The following is a 15,999-nucleotide window of genomic DNA, read 5'->3' on the forward strand; positions in this document are numbered from 1 at the left end:
GAGTGAAATGCCAGACTCGTCGACGCTGAGGAGGCTCTCTGAGAATGGTCAGAGAGATGTCCACTTTAACAAGCACATGATCAGATGAGCCGATTGGAGCAGAAGAAGAGCAGCAGACATTTTCAGGGAAGTTAGTCATAACCAAGTCCAGAAGAGAAGATGCTCCGTTGACTGAGACCCGGGTCGGGAAATTCACAGATTGTGTCAGTCCCAGTAAGTCGCAGAAGTCCTTTGCTGAGGAGCCATGGCTGGTGAGAGAGGTACCCATACCCAGCCAACTGGCATGGTGACAATTGAAATCACCACATATGAGGAAGAGAGAGTTGGGATGGGTAGATAGAAGTTGGTCCATATTATCAGACAGCGAGATGTAGTGGAGTCATCACTGTTTGGTGGACGGTACAACACACATATGAACAAAAGGTGGGAGCGAAGGGGAAGCCGTAGCCAGAGGTATTCCTGGGGGTGAGGTGGAGAGAGGGCGAGTGAGGAAGAGAGTTTTTGATAAAGATAGTAACCCCACCTCCACGACGAGGCTCAGGTCTATCATACCGGAGGAGGGAGTAACCTGGGAGAGATACCAAGGAATCAGAGACATAATGAAGGAGGAAAGTTTCTGTTAAGCAGATCACGTCTGGTTTGTCAGAAGCAACCTGTATGGAGAGATCAGTCAAGTTTGAGCGAAGGCCCCGGATGTTTGAGGTCCATACCGTTAATGAAGAGGAAGGGGGAGCATCGGATACAGAACAGGGGGGAGGAGGGGTAGGGTAAGATGTGGAAGAGGTGGAAGAGGTAGGGAGAGCTGTTGAAGGTGTGTCAGAGATTTCAGAATAGCTTGGCTTGGAGTCACTTTGCCTCCCATAACACCGTGGCGGTCACATTGCCTCCAAAAACACCATCGTGATGTCTCTTTGCCTCCAAAAACACCCTCATGATGTCACTCTGCCTCCCATAACATCCTGGTGATGTCACTTTGCCTCCCATAACATCCTGGTGATGTCACTTTGTCTCACCTAACACCCTCGTGATGTCTGATAAGTGTCCTCACCTGTCCTCCTTCAACCCCAGTGAAATGAAATAAACTGGTAGATTGAATCGGTGTTGATTTATTGCAGACACAGCTCGGATAAACGGAATCCTGCGGCCAGATTCCTTGTTTAGTCGAATTAGTGCGTTAAAAACAACAACCAGACAATGATAAATCATTGGGATTTTTTGAATTGGTAAGAAAAAGAAGCTGATGAGTGGATGTCAAGCTTTGTCTGTGTTGACCTTGTGGTGCAGTACAAACAATGAGAGATTGCGATATTATGGACTTTGTCCCTCAGCTCTGCTGCTGCAGAATGTTTGAAAAACAACGAAGCAGCAACAATGGATTTCGAATCGAGGACTTTTCAATTCCGAGGAGTGCCTTTCAACAGGACACTCTATAATATTGAGGTCCTTGAGTTACTGGAGGACTTCTCAGTCCAACATGACGATCTTTACATTGTTACCTTCCCAAAATCAGGTGAGGAAAGTGCTTTCATACCTGTGACCCTGTTACATCACTGTTAGATGTCACAATAATCTCCATTTCAGGACTTCATTGTATGTACCTGTCCATAGGATTATCGTCATCATTGGTGCACAAAGAAAAGGTTCGTATCATGATAATACACCTTCTCAATTTGGTTAAGGACAGCAGGTCACTGTCGAGTTGTCAAGGCCCAGGGTTAATGCTCTTCGATTCAGTCTTCTCTGCTCCGAGAGGGAAATCGCTTTAGTAAAGGTTTATTTTGATCTCACCGTCCATGAAAGTTTATTCCAGAACTCACAGGCTCACACATTAGCATAATTTGACTTCTCCATTTGGGGGGGGGGGGGGGGGGGCGTGGGGGGGGGGGCTTAATATAAATAATTTGTAGCTCGGGCTGGCTTCCAAAATTACCGTGTGTTCGTGTAGTTTCAGTGTACGTGAAATCACAAATACAGTTTACGTTCATTATTTAATCACCCTTGTTTTTTGTTTTAGCCGAATAATTATTTGACATGTTCACCAGCTACCACCAATATCAGCACAACAACAAACAAAACGGGACTCAGTGGAGAGCATACTTCCGCCAGGTGAACAGTTTACGTTTTGTATCCCAGAGTGGACCAGAAAATCACAATACAAAATCGCATTTAATCAAAATCATCCGTCCACAACTTTTTGAGATATCCTGCTATATTTATGAGTATTATATACAGTCATGTGAAAAAGTAAGTACACCCCTGTAAAGTTTTGACTTTTTCAACATATTTCAACATACAGCTATTTGATCTTCATTTCAACAATATTGATAGATAAAGGTGATATAATGTAACAAATATCATGAAACATTTACATTTTGTAGTCAATTGTATAATTTAAATAAACATAAATGCAAATTTCGGATGTTGAAAAAGTACACCCCTACATTTATCACTACTTCAAATACCTAAAATTACAATCAGGTGCACCAGCGCAGGTGCAAATGATTAGAACATCGTGAGAGAGGATCTTGGAGGAACCTGTCTTATTTAAACCTCAGACATTTAGTTTGGTTTGCTCTTTGTTGTTGAAGTGTGTGGCGTCACCATGCCGAGATCAAAAGAGCTCTCTGAGGCCTTCAGAAAGAAGGTTATAGATGCCTACGAGTCTGGGAAGGGATTTAAAAAGATCTCCAAACAATTTGAAATCAATCATTCGACTGTCCGGGAAGATAATCTACAAGTGGAGAAGATTCCAAACAACTGCCAACTTGTTCAGGCCAGGCCGCCCCAGCAAGTTCAGCCCGAGAGCAGACTGCAAGATGCTGAAAGAAGTCTCTAAGAACTCCAGAATGTCATCACGGGACCTACAGGTAGCTCTTGCCACTGTTGATGCCAAATTGCACGAGTCTACCATTAGAAAGAGGCTGCACCAATTTGATCTGCATGGGAGGTGTGCCAGGAGAAAACCTTTGCTGTCCAGAAAGAACATCAGGGCAAGACTAAAGTTTGCCAATGAACACCGAGGCAAAGACCAGCACTTCTGGAACAATGTGCTCTGGACATATGAGTCAAAGGTAGAGCTATTTGGCCACAGTACCAGAAGACATGTTTGGCGAAAACCTAAGACAGCATTTGACCACAAGAACCTGATACCAACTGTAAAGCATGGTGGTGGAAATATTATGGTTTGGGGCAGCTTTGCTGCATCAGGGCCTGGGCAGCTCACCATCATAGAATCCACTATGAATTCTTCATTGTACCAGAGGGTGCTTGAGGATAATGTGAGGCCATCTGTCGGAAAGTTGAAGCTCAACCGAAGGTGGCCCTTGCAACATGACAATGACCCTAAACATACCAGTAAATCCACCAAGGAATGGCTGAAAAGAAAGAAATGGAGGGTTCTGGAATGGCCAAGTCAAAGCCCGGATCTAAATCCCATCGAGATGTTGTGGGGGGATTTGAAACGAGCTGTGCATGCAAGAAACCCCTCAAACATCGCACAGCTGAAAGAATTCTGCATGGAGGAGTGGGCAAAAATTTCTCCCAGTCGATGTCAGAGACTGGTAGACAGTTATAAGAAACGCCTACTTGAGGTTGTTTCTGCCAAAGGGGGCAATACCACCTATTAGAGCCAAGGGTGTACTTACTTTTTCGACATGCGAAATTTGCATTTATGTTTATTTAAATTATACAATGGACTACAAAATGTAAATGTTTCATGATATTTGTTATATTATATCACCTTTATCTATCAATATTGTTGAAATGAAGATCAAATAGCTGTATGTTGAAATATGTTGAAAAAGTCAAAACTTTACATGGGGTGTACTTACTTTTTCACGTGACTGTATATATATTTGAGATATCCTACTATTGGCCCTATCTCGCAATGGTGAAGAATCACTGAAAAAAATATACTAGCCGGATCCTGATCCGGGTATTCACCAAAATTGAATCGATTCTTCCTTGTCAGACACCCAACGGTTCCACCAAGTGTCGTCCAAATCCGTCCACAACCTTTTGAGATATCCTGCTATGTATCGTTTTTGGCCCGATCTCCTCAGGGTGAATAATCACTTTTAAAATTCTAGAAGCCGGATCCGAATCCACATCTTCACCAAATGTAATCATTTCGTCCTTGTCATATACGCTGCCTCTCTGCCAAATTTCATCCGAATCTGTCTACAACTTTGAGATATTTTGTTCACAAACAAACAAACAAATGAAAAATCACTCATAGAGTGACTGACACTTGGCAAAACAGAACAAAGTAGAATGGCAATCAGTAGAGCATCCTTTTGAGCTGAAAAATAATTCGTGGTTGAATTCAGTGCCCTGATATGCAAGTCGTCTTCAAAGTTTAAGTTAATCGGATGAAAATTGACATTTTTAGACATTTGGCCTATGTTGACGTTTTGGCCTATGTTGACCTTTTGGTCGATGTTGATCTCCAAAATAGTTGGTGGTTGAATTCAGTTCACTGATATGCAATTCCAATTCAAATTTCCAGTCAATCAGATGAAAATTGAGGATTTTAGAAAATTGGGAAAAGTTGTTGACCTATGGCCTATGTTGACCTTAAAAATAGTTGTTGGTTGAATTCAGTTAACTGATATGTAAATCCCATTCAATTTTCAAGTCAATCGGATGAAAATTGAGGATTTTAGAAATTAGAAATTGTTGTTGACCTTTGGCATATGTTGACCTTTTGGCCTATGCTGATCTCAAAAATAGTTGGTGGTTGAATTGAAACAGCTGATATGTAAATCCCATTCAAATTTCAAGTGGATCGGATGAAAATTAAGGATTTTAGAAATTAGAAATTGTTGTTGACCTTTTGACCTATGGTGATCTCAAAAATAGTTGGTGGTTCAATTCAGTCAGCCTATATATAAATCCTATTCAAATTTCAAGTCAATTAGATGAAAATTTAGGATTTTAGAAATTCGAAAAGTGGTTGACCTTTGGCCTATGTTGACCTTTTGGCCTATGCTGATCTCAAAAATAGTTGGTGATTGAATTCAAACAGCTGATATGTAAATCCCATTCAAATTTCAAGTGGATCGGATGAAGATTAAGGATTTTAGAAATTTGAAAGTGTTGTTGACCTTTGCCTATGTTGACCTTTTGGCCGATACTGACCTCAAAAATAGTTGCTGGTTGAATTCTAACAGCTGATATGTAAATCCCATTCAAATTTCAAGTGGATCGGATGAAAATTAAGGATTTTCAAAATTAGAAATTGTTGTTGACCTTTTGGCCGATACTGATCTCAAAAATAGTTGCTGGTTTAATTCTAACAGCTGATATGTAAATCCCATTCAAATATCAAGTCAATCGGATGAAAATTGAGGATTTTAGAAATTCGAAAAAAAGTGGTTGACCTTTGACCAATGTTGACCTTTTGGCCTATGCTGATCTCAAAAATAGTTGGTGGTTGAATTAAGTTGGCCGATATGTAAATCCTATTCAAATTTAAAGTCAATCGAATGAAAATTGAGGATTTAGAAATTAGAAAAAAAGTGGTTGACCTTTGGCCTATGTTGACCTTTTGGCCTATGCTGATCTCAAAAATAGATGGTGGTTGAATTCAGTTAGCCGATATGTAAATCCTATTGAAATTTCAAGTCAATCATGGAAATTGAGGATTTTAGAAATTTGGAAAAAAGTGGTTGACCTCTGGCATATGTTGACCTTTTGACTTCAAAAATGTATACGATTTTGTCGGACGACAAACCCTACCATTTGGTGAAGTTTCGTGAAGATCGATTTAAAATTGTGACCTGTAGGCAAGTACAAGTGAGTGGACAGACAAACACACCAATGAAAAATCTCTCATAGTGCGACACTTGGCAAAACAGAACAAAGTTGAATGGCACTCAGTAGAGCATCCTTTTGACCTCAAAAATAATTAGTGGTTCACTTCAGTGACCTGATTTGCAAATTGTCTTCAACGTTTAAGTTAATCGGATGAAAATTGACAATTTTAGAAATTTGGCCCATGTGGACCTTTTGGCCTGTTTACCTCAAAAATTGTTCGTGGTTAGTTTCAGTAAGCTGATATGCATATCCTTTTTAAATTCCAAGTCAATCGGATGAAAATTGAGGATTTTAGAAATTCCAAAAAAATTGGTTGACCTTTGGCCTATGTTGACCTTATGACCGATGTTGATCTCAAAAATAGTTGGTGGTTGAATTCAGTTAGGTAACATGAAACTCCCATTCAAATTTCATGTCAATCAAATGAAAATTGAGTGCAATATAAATTTGAAAAAAGTGGTTGACCTTTGGCCAATGTTGACCTTATGACCTATGTTCAAAAAAATAGATGGTGGTTGAATTCAGTCAGCTGATATGAAAATCCTATTCAAATTTCAAGTCAATCGGATGAAAATTGAGGATTTTAGGAATTCGAAAAAATTGGTTGACCTTTGGCCTATGTTGACCTTGTGACCTATGTTGACCTCAAAAATAGTGGGTGGTTGAATTCAGTTCGTTGCTATGAAAATCCTATTCAAATTTCAAGTCAATCGGATGAAAATTGAGGATTTTAGGAATTCAAAAAAAGTGGTTGACCTTTGGCCTATGTTGACCTTTTGGCCAACGCTGATCTCAAAAATAGTTGGTGGTTGAATTAAGTTCGCTGATCTGAAAATACCATTCAAATTACAAGTCAATCGGATGAAAATTGAGGATTTTAGAGGAATTGAGGACACAAACACACAAACACACAAACCGGTGCGATCAACATACTTGCAAAAAAAAAAAAAAAAAAAAATTGCGAAGTAACAAACACACAAACCACAGTGATCAACATTTTTTATTTTTTTTTGGGATACAAGATCGAGGCTCGTGAAAGAGCTAACATTAATCACACAAAAAGTCAGACCGACACAAAAAACACAAAATAAGGGAGAGGTGGGGAGAGAGGGGGAAGGACACAAACACAACATTTGAGAGCAGGGACATCGAGAGAACTGTGGGAGGGAGAGAGCTTGGGGGGAGGTGGGAGAGGTATAAAACATATGGACACTGCAAGGACTTCCAGGAAAGAAGTTGGAATTTCATAAAAGTGTTTCTGGGGTGAATTCGCGGGGGTAGAAAAGATCAAGGTTTTGGATTTTGCATTTTGGACAAGGATTTGACATTTTTGGATTTGATGACATTTTTGGATGTGGATGAATAACATTTTTGTGACTTCTTAACACTGATTCACAAGAGCGGATGTGGATGTGGATGAATAACATTTTTGTGACTTCTTAACACTGATTCACAAGAGCGGATGTGGATGTGGATGAATGACATTTTTGTGACTTCTTAACACTGATTCACAAGAGTGGATGTGGATGAATGCCATTTTTGTGACGTCTTAACACTTCAGTCACAAGAGTGGATGTGGATGAATGCCATTTTTGTGACTTCTTAACACTGATTCACAAGAGCGGATGTGGATGTGGATGAATGACATTTTTGTGACTTCTTAACACTGATTCACAAGAGCGGATGTGGATGTGGATGAATGACATTTTTGTGACATCTTAACACTTCAGTCACAAGAGTGGATGTGGATGAATGCCATTTTTGTGACGTCTTAACACTTCAGTCACAAGAGTGGATGTGGATGAATGCCATTTTTGTGACATCTTAACACTCAGTCACAAGAGTGGATGTGGATGAATGCCATTTTTGTGACATCTTAACACTTCAGTCACAAGAGTGGATGTGGATGAATGCCATTTTTGTGACATCTTAACACTCAGTCACAAGAGTGGATGTGGATGAATGCCATTTTTGTGACATCTTAACACTTCAGTCACAAGAGTGGATGTGGATGAATGCCATTTTTGTGACATCTTAACACTCAGTCACATGCTTCAGCAATTTCCATTGATTCTTTTGAGCATCGTCTCTCCAACTCTGCAGTTACGGCATCCAAAATGGGATTGTACACCTGCTGATGACACCTGTTTTTTTAGGTTGGGTCACAGTGGCAGGTGTTTCATGTTCAATTCGTGTCTCTTCGACATACTCTCTGAGACCCAAAGTTTGTTTATATCATTTGAAAAAGGATGCAGCCAATCACGTCACTCTATGCAAATGGCGCGATATTTGGCATGGCTGGAGGAAGAAATCCAAGCACTTGGGTTCTGTTTTGCTTTTTGTTACTCACGTTTAAATACGAGATTTTTTCAAATCTTAATTGTAAACTACTGAAAAAAATATAGGGGGGTGGGGGGGAGGCATTGCCCCCCCCAATGCCCTACCCAAAATCTTCCGGTGGGTTCATCGCTGGACTTCTTGCCAAATTCTAATCTGGCCTTTCTATGTTTGGTGCTGATGATGTTTGCATCTTGCGGTGTCGCCTTTGTAATTCTGCTGTCGAAGTCTTCTGCGAACGGTAGATTGTGATCTGGAGGTTGCTGGTGATGTCACTGTCAGCTGTTTTAAGGTTTTTCTTCACAGCTCTGATGATCTTTCTGTCATCAACTGCAGTTGTTTACCTTGGCCGACCTGACCGTTGTCTATTGATACGAACACTTGTGCTGTCTTTCCTTTTCAAGATATTCCAAATTGTTTTATTTGATATTCCCAATGTTTGTGCTTTGGTTCTAATTTAATTTATCTGTTCTTTCAGGTTCAGTTCGCACCTGTCAGCCACGTGTCAGTGAGCGAAGCACCTGCCAGCCATGTGTTCCAATACTTATGCTCACCTAAAATGGGGGGACTGAACATAAAAAGTGTTATTGTTCTACAGTGGTAAAACATAAATGAATCAAAACACCAATAAATAAAAGCTGACCTTCTGTAATCTTGCCTCATATTCATCTTTTGATCTCAAATCCAAATTTCTTGAGTTTATAACAATAATAACAGATTTCACTTCACTGTTCCGATACTTATGGAGGGCACTGTGTATATGTCATTTCCTGGTGCAATTGGATCAAAAAATGCCAACAGATGCTGGAGTATGTTGGCAATCCCATGTTCATATGTTCATATGGGCATATCTGTGCAGGAACCACGTGGATGCAGGTGTTGGTGAGCTTGATTCAGGTGGAGGGGGACAATGAACGACTGGGGAATATCACGTCCTTCGACCGCTCACCCTGGCTCGAGCTGCATCATCAGAAGGTGCTGGAAGCACGGAGTCCCCGAATCATCAGCAGCCATCTTCCATTTTTTTTAATGCCACGCAAACTTCGAGAAGGAGCTGCAAAGGTAAAGACATGACGGTGGAGATGAAGGAAGTAAGGTTGCTCATTTAATCCCACCAACCATGGGATTCCACATTTACAGTTGATTTTTCAACACCGTTTGTTCCATTCCAGGTTATTTACGTGACTCGAGACCCAAAGGATGTCCTGGTGTCCCTCTTCCATTTCTTTGGTATTCTGGCAATGATACCAGCAGATGTTTCATTTAAATTTGAGGATGTTTTGGAGTCATTCCTCAATGGCAAATGTAAGAATATCCTTTCGTTAATGATCCGTGTAAAACCACCTGGTGGTGGAGTGTATATCTAAGTGACTTTACCTGTGTTGTTCCACAGTTTGTTTTCTGAACTCGATTGTTCATCACACTTGGAATGTTCGTGTGTTGAGGTTCAATGTGAACGTCTCAATCGATTTTTCTGGCTTCTGTTTCGTGGTCCTATTCACCCCTGCAGAAACCCCGACTTCAAATCCCATTTACTGTTCCATACGTGTTGGTCCATTGAATGAATGAATATGAATGATCGTTTTAAGGCCATTTTCCCCGCTATAGCGAGGGTTAACCTTGCGGTCCCCATGAGGTCATGGTTCCCTGTTTGAGGCAATGTTTTTATGGCCGGATGCCCTTCCTGACGCCAACCCTTAGTCGCCTCTTACGATGCGCAGGGATACGGTGTACCTATTCTAAACCGGGGTACACACCGTGATCATTCATCCCAGCAAGCTGGTACTCAATTTGCCGACCTCGGAAGGATGACAGGCTGAGTCAACCCCCCTGGTGTTAATTCAGCGATCGATCCAGGATCCTAGGATCCCAAGCCGGCACCCTAACCGCGAAGGCAACACCAGGCTAGGGGTCCATTGTTCACCTATATTCTTGTGATTCATGTAAAGGTACTCTGACGTCTGTTTATATCGTTGTCCTCCGTGTGATGTATGTACTGTACAATCTCCTTCCTGTAGGGATCTTCGACCAATGTAAAGAATAAATATGAGCCCCCAAGAGTTCATTGGAAATGGGGTAATGTAATGCAGCACGGGGGTAAATGGGGTAATCACTGGTAATTCCCTGTTTGTCGTTAAAGGCGGCAAAAAGGGTTGGCGTCAGGAAGGGCATCCGGCCGTAAAACATTGCTTCAAAAAGGGGACCAAAAAAACAACAACAACCACGGTGCCCGAAAAAGGCCAACCCCCGCTTGCGGGGAAAAATGGCCTCTAAAGGTGGTTTTATTATAATGCAGCAAGGTAATGTAAGGTAATGGAGTTCAGTGGTAATGAGGTAATGTAATGCAGCAAGGTAATGTAAGGTAATGGAGTTCAGTGGTAATGGGGTAATGTAATGCAGCAAGGTAATGTAAGGTCCTCAACGCCAAACAGGAAATTAGAGCTGGCTCCCTTGACATATCACATGCCTTTGACATGGTCTGGCACCCAGCTCTGCTCACCAAACTCTCCTCCTGTGGTATCCATGGAAATCTCCACGCATGGCTTGCGGACTTCCTTTCCGGGTAAACATGTGGTCCTGGATGGAATTCTCTCATCTCCTCTTCCTGTTCAGGCTGGAGTTCCTCAAGGCAGTGTTCTGGGCCCTGTGCTTTTTTTGGTATTCATCAATGATCTTTCCGACTCTCTGGAAAATCCTCTCTATCTCTTTGCTGATGACTCCATTCTCTGCCGCTCCATATCTCAACCCTCAGATCGGCAGGCAGCAGCCTCTTCACTCTCTGCAGACATGGACAAAATCACAGACTGGTCAAACAAGTAGAACATGTCTTTCATTCCTGACAAATCTCACACTCTCACGATGGCTCTCCGAAAAGACCGTTTGGACAACCGTCCCATCTACTTTCTCAACAATCCTCTCCAAGAAGTTCTGTCACTCAAGCTTTTGGGTCTCACAATCAGCCATGATCATTCCTGAGAAAACCACATTTCCAAGCTGGCCTCCAAAGCCAGTCGCCGACTGGGCATCCTCCGTCATGCGAAGTCCTTCTTTGGCACACCTGAGCTCCTCACCACAGAGAAGGCTTACATCCGCAGCTCAATGGAATACTGCTCCCCCATCTGGGCTGGTGCTCCCGCCTCACACCTAGCTCGGCTTCACGCTTTTGAAACCAAAGCTTTCAGAATCATTGGAATCTCCCACGATGAAGCTAATTCTGAGGGCCTCTCACTTACTCACCCCAGGCAGGTTGGTGGTCTTTCTGTCTTCTACCGACTCCTATCCGGCCTAGCTCCCCCAGCTCTATCTGTGCTCTGTCCCCCCCCCCCCCCAAATATTCCTACAGGTCGCACAAGATCTGCCAGCAACCCTCTTCTGGTGAAACTGCCAAAATCAGGACTCTCTGCTCACCTTCAATCTTATATTTCTCTTTTCTCCCACCTCTGGAACAAACTCCCTCACTCTCTTCAATCCCACTCCTCCCTCCAGGTCTTTAAAACAGCTGTTCACCACCATCTCTTATCTTCCCCCATCGAAAACCTTGATCTTTTCTACCCCCGGTAATTCACCCCAGAGTCCTTGCAGTGTTCATATGTTTTATTCCTCTCCCACCTCCCCCCAAGTCCTCCCGATGTCCCTGCTCTCAAATGTTGTGTTTGTGTCCTTCCCCCTCTTCCCCCTCTCTTTTGTGTCCTTCCCCCTCTCTCCCCATCTTGTCTGCCGCTCCCCTTGTTTTTTGTGTTTTGTGTGTCGGTTTGTCTTTTTGTGTGATTAATGTTAGCTCTTTCACGAGCCTCGATCTTGTATACAAAAAAAAAATAAAAAAAATAAAAAAAAATCGTCGTCCATGGTCTCTCATGCCTTGTTAGCCAGTGCAGTGTCAAGTTTGATTACCTCACGGTAACTCATGACATGACCTGCCTGGTGAAACATGTTCACCAACTCTTTCGAACATGTAGCTTGGTGAAGGGTACTGGCCATTCCTATGTGCTTCGGAGTGAGGAACCTGTCTTCATTGGCTGTGTACATAAGATCCTGAGCAATGCTGATGATTCTAAGCCGCCGTCTGGCTTCGTTCTTATCATCGTCCAGTTCATCATCCTCCAGTAGACGCTGACCACCTACTAGTAGCAAGTTGAGGAACATGTACAGGCTGTCGGGTATGCTGTCCATTGCTCTGTCTTCACTGATGTCACAAAGGATCTGCAATGCCACATGGACCATGCTCAGGAACTTACCCTGATCCTCATGTTTGAATGAAGGAATGAGTCTATTAATATCAGTGGTGTCGTCTTTCACCATTGCTGATACTGGAATATGCCGGAATTTGGATGGAACCAATACAGTACCCAGTCGTATCCAGCTGCTCCTGGACTCTGTGTCCTTTCCTCCTGACAAGGTGGAAAAGTGTCTGTCAACCCTCGACTCTGATTCTGCAACTGGACCTGACGGCATCAGCCCACGGGTCCTAAAATCATGTTCTTCCACTCTTTCACTCCCTCTCTCTGTTCTCTTCACCCTCTCTTTTGCTCAAGGTCATCTTCCATCTGCTTGGAAATCTGCCAACATCACCGCTTTGCACAAAAAAGGTGCAAAAACAGATCCCAGCAACTACAGACCAATCAGCCTTCTCCCAATTATCAGCGAGGTCATGGAATCCATCATTGCTTCAGATATGAAATCTTTCCTCTTCTCCAATGGCTTGATCTCTAATCATCAATTTGGTTTCAGACCTGGACACTCCACTCTGGACATGCTGCTTCTGCTTTCTCAACAATGGATGGAGGTCCTCAATGCCAAACAGGAAATTAGAGCAGTCTCCCTTGACATATCACGTGCCTTCGATACAGTCTGGCACCCCGCTCTGCTCACCAAACTCTCCTCTTTTGGTATCCATGGAAATCTCCACGCATGGCTGGCGGACTTCCTCTCTAGTCGTAGTCAACGTGTGGCCCTGAATGGGTTTCTCTCATCTCTTCTTCCTGTTCAGGCTGGAGTTCCCCAAGGCAGTGTTCTGGGCCCTGTGCTTTTTCTGGTCTTCATCAATGATCTCTCTGACTCTCTTGAAAATCCTCTCTATCTCTTTGCTGACGACTCTACTCTCTGTCGCTCCATTCTTCATCCCTCAGATCGGCAGTCTGCAGCCTCCTCACTCTCTGCAGACCTTGACAAAATCACAGACTGGGCAAACAAGTGGAACATGTCTTTCAATCCTGACAAATCTCACACTCTTACGATGTCTCTCCGAAAAGACCGACTGGACAACCCTCCCATCCACTTTCTGAATAATCCTCTCCAAGAAGTTCTGTCACTCAAGCTTTTGGGTCTCACTATCTGCCATGATCTTTCCTGGAAAAACCACATTTCAAATCTGGCCTCCAAAGCCAGTCGCCGACTGGGCATCCTCCGTCGTGCGAAGTCCTTCCTTGGCACACCTGAGCTCCTCACCACATACAAGGCTTTCATCCGCAGCTCAATGGAATACTGCTCTCCCCTCTGGGCTGGTGCTCCTGCCTCACACCTAGCTCGCCTTCGCGCTGTTGAAACCAAAGCATTCAGAATCATTGGAATCTCCCGCGATGAAGCTAACTCCAAGGGCCTCTCACTCACTCACCGCAGGCAGGTTGGTGGTCTTTCCGTCTTCTACCGACTCCTCTCTGGCCTTGCCTCTCTGGCCTCTCTGGCCTTGCCTCCCCAGCTCTCTCTGGGCTCTGTCCCGCAAATATTCCTACAGGTCGCACAAGATCTGCCTGCAACCCTCTTTTGGTTAAACTGCCAAAATCAAGACTCTCTGCTCACCTTCACTCCTTCATTCCTCTTTTCTCCCGCCTCTGGAACAAACTCCCTCACTCTCTTCAATTCCACTCCACCCTCCAAGTCTTTAAAACAGCTGTTCACCACCATCTCTTATCTTCCCCCATCCAAAACCTTGATCTTTTCTACCCCCGCTAATTTCACCCCAATTCCCCTTTTTGAAATACCAACTTCTGTCCTGGAAGTCCTTGGTGTCCTTGTGCTTTATACTTCTCCCTCTCCCCCCCCCCTTCCCATGCCTCCTCCCCCCGGGCCCTCTCCCTTCCACACATCTCCCTGCTCTCGGATGTTGTGTTTGTGTGCTTCCCCTTTTCTCCCCATCTTGTCTTCCGCTCCCTCTTTTTGTATATTTTGTTTGTCTGGTTGATTTGTTTGTGAAGTAAATGTTAGCTCTTTCACGAGCCTCGATTCAGTATACAAAAAAAAATAAAAATAAAAATAGTATGAGGTTCATTTCGAGGCTGATCATACAGTGCAACGACTTCGTATATACCCTCAAGACGGTCAGCTAATTTGTCCTTGAAAGCGTTCCTCCGACTCAGAAATGAAGATGGTATATCTATCTGAGCATCACTAGCTATTGTGCAGTACCTGTCCCACACATTTACTAGATCCTGGATATCAGCTTGCTCTGCTGATTGTTCAAGTTATTAAAAAAGCCACGCTGACGTCATCTCCGTGCTCTGAAGTGACGTCATCTCCGTGCTCTGGAGTGACGTATTTGCTCGGCGTTTTGTTCTACGTTCGAACTTGACGATGCAACTCGTGTGATATTTTCCATCTGCAGCTGTAAGATCATTTACAGAACTAGTCGAACTCTTAAGAATTGGTCATACTTCGCTGCTTCCAATATTCTGCTGCTGACTTTCATTTCTTGTATGAGATGAAGTGCTTCTTTCTGATCTTGTTGACAAGAGATACACTGCTTCCAATCTATCTGAGCTGTTTGCTCCAAAGACTAACATTTTGCAGATGGGCATCGGGTGTGGATGCAGACGAACTTTGGTCATTCATTTCTTTCAATCCAGCCTTCCTTGATCTTTCAACTCTAAATTTACTCCTGTAACTAGATCGGCAGTCCTTAAGCCATGAGAACGGTTGAGGTGAGTCCGCTCGAAGTATTTCAGGAAGTCCATCGGTTGCATCTCGGAAATTGTCATTATGTAATTCCGACCGGAGTTGCCTAATAGAATCAACTGACTGGAGCCCATCACTGCTGACTGTCATGAGCTTTTGCTTCTTGTCTTTCTGGCATATGAGGCATAACTGTGGCTCCAGTGACACTGGTCTTTTTCGAGTCCGGTCTGTGCCTTCAGCCATGTTTTCAGTCACCCGTAGATCAATTCAGACCTGCAATAAAAAAAGAGAGTTGATTATACCATCGTTAGTAATTACAATGACGTACAAAGATGTTCACATCAAATGTTCCATTGCAGCATATTGGACATATCTGGAAAAAAAACTGTAAAGTAAGTAAATTATTCATGGACACCGAGGATCAACCTGCTTGTGGATCTTATCTGGTCGACGAATTATTCCACGTTAAAAACGACTATTTTAGAAATAAATATGGGGTTTCAAGCAGTTTATTCACATTTCATTTCAAAACTGAAGATGGCATTGGATTCCCCATATACTAGTGAGGTGCCCGTGCTTCGCACGGGTGGGAAGCCAGAAGCAAACAGACAATGCAGATATGCGAATGCTAAAGCATGAAACCAATAAATTCCACATTCCTGCAGCACCTTCAGTCACACGTCAGACATGGACACAGCAAGTTCGTGAAGGACTTCCATGAAAAACGTACCCGTTGGCAAACAAACGGGTACGTTTGTTCCATACCCAGTCGATGGCGAATCTGCATATGGCGATCCGCGAATTCACATTTAGAAAGTAGAAACCGTCACGGCATTTCGTCATTCACTTGAACTCGATATCTCTTTTTTCATTCCAAACAGCATAACTCCAATCACAAATTAAATAACATTCATATAAAAAAAAAAACTTTTTTTTTTTTTTGTCTACAAGATCGAA

The 15,999-nt window shown here is 43.0% G+C and overlaps 1 protein-coding gene across 3 annotated transcripts in view; it reads left to right on the forward strand.

The window, feature by feature from the left end:
• The first annotated feature begins 1,320 nt into the window (after nucleotides 1-1,320).
• LOC137427197 (amine sulfotransferase-like) overlaps nucleotides 1,321-15,999 on the forward strand; it is a 490,514-nt gene continuing 475,835 nt past the window's right edge. Inside the window, exons 1-3 of one of the 3 annotated variants that reach the window (XM_078778586.1) lie at nucleotides 1,321-1,510; nucleotides 9,014-9,216; nucleotides 9,327-9,459. In XM_078778586.1, the coding sequence (XP_078634712.1) occupies nucleotides 1,372-1,510; nucleotides 9,014-9,216; nucleotides 9,327-9,459 (475 nt within the window). In that variant the 5' untranslated portion in view covers nucleotides 1,321-1,371. The remainder of the gene's footprint in view (nucleotides 1,511-9,013; nucleotides 9,217-9,326; nucleotides 9,460-15,999) is intronic. The other 2 variants (XM_078778585.1, XM_078778587.1) reach the window with 2 other exon arrangements.

This window comes from Myxine glutinosa, chromosome 5 (genome assembly GCF_964187855.1).
Source record: "Myxine glutinosa chromosome 5, kmMyxGlut1.1, whole genome shotgun sequence".
Classification (NCBI taxonomy): domain Eukaryota; kingdom Metazoa; phylum Chordata; class Myxini; order Myxiniformes; family Myxinidae; genus Myxine; species Myxine glutinosa.